Raw genomic sequence first — 4514 nt, 5'->3', positions numbered from 1 at the left:
CTGTGGGACCCCAGGGATGGTTTGGGGGGGGCTCAGCCCTGTGGGACCATGGGGACATTCTGGGGGGGCTCTGCTCCATGGGACCCCAGGGATGGTTTGGGGGGGGGCTCAACCCTGTGGGACCCGAGGGATTATTTGGGGGGGACTCAGCCCTGTGGGGCTCTGGGGACAGTTTGGGGGGGGGCTCAGTCCTGTGGGACCCTGGACCCCAGGAGGGTTGGGGAGATGGAGATGGGTGGTGGGATGGAGAGGATGGAGGGCTGGGGAGATGGGGATGGATGAAGGGATGGAGATAGATAGAGGGATGGGGATGGATGGAGGGATGGGGATGGATGGGGAGATGGGGAGAGATGGAGATGGATGGAGAGATGGAGATGGATGGAGAGATGGGGATGGATGGATGGATGGATGGATGGATGGATGGATGGATGGATGGAGAGATGGGGACGGATGGAGGGATGGGGATGGAGGGATGGAGATGGATGGAGGGATGGGGATGGATGGAGGGATGGGGATGGATGGAGGGATGGAGAGAGATGGAGGGATGGATGGAGGGATGGGGATAGATGGAGGGATGGGGATGGATGGAGAGTTGGAGACCTCCTCCCAGTAAGGGATGGGAATGGAGATGGATGGAGGGATGGAGATGGATGGAGGGATGGAGAGATGGAGATGGATGGAGGGATGGGGATAGATGGAGGGATGGGGATGGATGGAGGGATGGATATGGATGGATGGATAGCGGGATGGAGGGATGGAGACGGATGGAGGGATGGAGATGGATGGAGGGATGGAGAGATGGAGATGGATGGAGGGATGGGGATGGATAGAGGGATGGGGATGGATGGAGGGATGGTGGGATGGAGATGGATGGAGGGATGGGGATGGATGGAGGGATGGGGATGGGTGGATGGATAGTGGGATGGATGGAGGAATGGTGGGAAGAAGCTGGATGGAGGGATGGTGGGATGGGGATGGATGGAGGGATGGGGATGGATGGAAGGATGGGGATGGATGGAGAGATGGAGAGGGATGGGGATGGAGGGATGGATGGAGGGATGGAGATGGATGGAGGGATGGAGAGATGGAGATGGATGGAGGGATGGGGATGGATAGAGGGATGGTGGGATGGAGATGGATGGAGGGATGGGGATGGATGGAGGGATGGGGATGGGTGGATGGATAGTGGGATGGATGGAGGAATGGTGGGAAGAAGCTGGATGGAGGGATGGTGGGATGGGGATGGATGGAGGGATGGGGATGGATGGAAGGATGGGGATGGATGGAGAGATGGAGAGGGATGGGGATGGAGGGATGGATGGAGGGATGGAGATGGATGGAGGGATGAGGATGGGTGGAGGGATGGAGAGATGGAGATGGATGGAGGGATGGGGATGGATGGGAGTGGATGGAGGGATGGACAGAGGTACCCCAGGAGATGCCACCTACCCCCACGTCCCCCTCTCAGGCGCCTTCCTGATGCACGTGGCCAGCTCCTGCCCGCTGGCGGCCTACAGCTCCGTGCTGGGTTTCGAGTTCTCCATCGTCTTCAACAAGAACCCCCTGGTTTGCTACGACTCCAACGCCAAAAAGTTCGTCGCCTGCGACTGGGGGCTCCTCCACAACGTCGCCACCGCCGTCGCCACCAAACTCAACAACGAAACCACCTGGGTGGAGCGTGCCGAGGCCCGGCGCCAAGCTTGCCACCAACTGGCCCCCCACTTCTGGGGCTCCACGGGGCTGCGGCGGAGTGAGCCCTGCGGCGCCGCGCACGGGGGCTTCGCACGGGGGGGTCGCACGAGCTTTGCACGGGGACATGGTGTCGGGTGGTGTGTTGGGGACGTTGCATGGGGAAGTGACATGAGGACCTTCCATGGGGAAGTGGCATGGGGACGTTGCATGGGAAGGCTTCCTGGGGACGTGGTGTGGGGACATTGCATGGGGACGTTGCATGAGGACCTTCCATGAGGACCTTCATGGGGACATCTCATGGGGACGTTACACAGGAACATTGCATGGTGATGTGACATGGGGACGTTGCATGGGCACCTTCCATGGGGACGTTGCATGGGCACCTTCCATGGGGACGTTGCATGGGCACCTTCCATGGGGACATTGCATGGGGACCCTCCATGGGGACGTTGCATGGGCACCTTCCATGGGGACATTGCATGGGGACCTTCCATGGGGACGTTGCATGGGAACCTTCCATGGGGACATTGCATGGGGACGTTGCATGGGGACCTTCCATGGGGACATTACACGGGAACATTGCATGGGGATGTGACATGGGGGGGGACACCTTCCATGGGGAAGTGGCATGGGGATGTTGCATGGGAAGGCTTCCTGGGGACGTGGTGTGGGGACATTGCATGGGGACGTTGCATGAGGACCTTCCATGGGACATTGCATGGGGACCTTCCATGAGGACCTTCATGGAGACATCTCATGGGGACGTTACACAGGAACATTGCATGGTGATGTGACATGGGGACGTTGCATGGGCACCTTCCATGGGGACGTTGCATGGGCACCTTCCATGGGGACGTTGCATGGGCACCTTCCATGGGGACATTGCATGGGGACCCTCCATGGGGACGTTGCATGGGCACCTTCCATGGGGACATTGCATGGGGACCTTCCATGGGGACGTTGCATGGGAACCTTCCATGGGGACATTGCATGGGGACGTTGCATGGGGACCTTCCATGGGGACATTACACGGGAACATTGCATGGGGATGTGACATGGGGGGGGACACCTTCCATGGGGAAGTGGCATGGGGATGTTGCATGGGAAGGCTTCCTGGGGACGTGGTGTGGGGACATTGCATGGGGACGTTGCATGAGGACCTTCCATGGGACATTGCATGGGGACCTTCCATGAGGACCTTCATGGAGACATCTCATGGGGACGTTACACAGGAACATTGCATGGGGATGTGTCATGGGGACATTGCATGAGGACCTTCCATGGGGAAGTGGCATGGGGATGTTGCATGGGAAGGCTTCCTGGGGACGTTGCGTGGGGACATTGCATGAGGACCTTCCATGAGGACCTTCCATGGGGACATCTCATGGGGACGTTACACAGGAACGTTGCATGGGGATGTGACATGGTGACATTGCATGAGGACCTTCCATGGGGAAGTGGCATGAGGACACCTTCGATGGGGAAGTGGCATGGGGATGTTGCATGGGAAGGCTTCCTGGGGATGTGGTGTGGGGACGTTGCATGGGGAAGTGGCACAGGAACCTTTCATGGGGACGTTGCATGGGGAAGTGGCATGGGGATGTTGCATGGGAAGGCTTCCTGGGGACGTTGCGTGGGGACATTGCATGAGGACCTTCCATGAGGACCTTCCATGGGGACATCTCATGGGGGCGTTACACAGGAACATTGCATGGGGATGTGACATGGGGACATTGCATGGGGACGTCGCATGAGGACCTTCCATGGGGACATTGCATGGGGACGTCGCATGAGGACCTTCCATGGGGACATTGCATGGGGACGTCGCATGAGGACCTTCCATGGGGACATTGCATGGGGACGTCGCATGAGGACCTTCCATGGGGACGTTGCATGGTGACTTTCCATGGGGACGTTGTATGGGGACCTTCCATGGGAACCTTCCATGGGGATGTTGCATGGGCCCCTTCCATGGGGACCTTCCATGGGAACCTTCCATGGGAACCTTCCATGGGGACGTTGCATGGGGACGTTGCATGGTGACTTTCCATGGGGACGTTGTATGGGTACCTTCCATGGGGACCTTGCATGGGGGTGTTGCATGGCAGGGTGGGGACATCAGATGGGGACACAACCCAGGGTTGGGAGGGGACTCCCCCTATCCCTGACTGTCCCCCTTCCTCGTTCCAGTGCCACCCCAAGCCCGTGTCATCGCCTCCAAGACGGGCAACGCCCGGGCGCCCGTCCTCCTCACCTGCCACGTCTGGGGCTTCTACCCCCCTGAGGTGACCGTCATCTGGCTGCACAACGGGGACATCGTGGGGCCCGGTGACCACCCCCCCGTCTCCGCCATCCCCAACGGTGACTGGACCTACCAGATCCAGTTGACCTTGATGGTGGCCCCGGTGGCCGGGGACACCTTCACCTGCTCGGTGCAACACGTCAGCTTGGACCAGCCCCTCCTGGAGGACTGGGGTGAGTTGGGGTGGTGGGGAGAAGGGGGGGATGGACACCCACCTGGCCACCTGGGTCCTTGTCACATCATTGGTCACCTCCCCCCTGCCATGTCCCCACAGGTCCTGGCTTGTCCCCGGGGTTGACGTTGAAGGTGGCCGCGGCCACCGTGATGATGGTGTTGGGCCTTGGCTTCTTCATCGCCGGCGTCCACCGCTACCGGGCCAGGCCACCAGCACCCGGTGAGCACCGGGGAGGGACGGGGACGGGGACAGTGTCCCCTGGGGTGGGGGGGGGGACACCCAAAGGGATGGTGGCCTTTGGGGGGTGACACGGACCCTCCTCACCCCTCTCTGCTCCCTCTTGCA

The 4514-nt window shown here is 60.3% G+C and overlaps 1 protein-coding gene across 1 annotated transcript in view; it reads left to right on the top strand.

Moving 5' to 3' along the window:
- Positions 1-4420, top strand: part of LOC106900086 (HLA class II histocompatibility antigen, DM beta chain-like) — a gene marked incomplete at its 3' end in the record, with an annotated part of 11631 nt that extends 7211 nt beyond the window's left edge. The window contains exons 2-4 of the mRNA XM_014962071.1: positions 1469-1750; positions 3883-4167; positions 4269-4420. Coding sequence (XP_014817557.1) covers positions 1469-1750; positions 3883-4167; positions 4269-4420 — 719 coding nt within the window. The remainder of the gene's footprint in view (positions 1-1468; positions 1751-3882; positions 4168-4268) is intronic.
- Positions 4421-4514: the final 94 nt, after the last annotated feature.

The sequence above is a fragment of the Calidris pugnax genome, unplaced genomic scaffold, assembly GCF_001431845.1.
Source record: "Calidris pugnax isolate Ruff unplaced genomic scaffold, ASM143184v1 scaffold1243, whole genome shotgun sequence".
NCBI classification, from domain to species: Eukaryota; Metazoa; Chordata; class Aves; order Charadriiformes; family Scolopacidae; genus Calidris; species Calidris pugnax.
The sequence above is the reverse complement of the archived record's forward strand: the minus strand, read 5'-3'. Positions and strand labels throughout refer to the sequence as shown.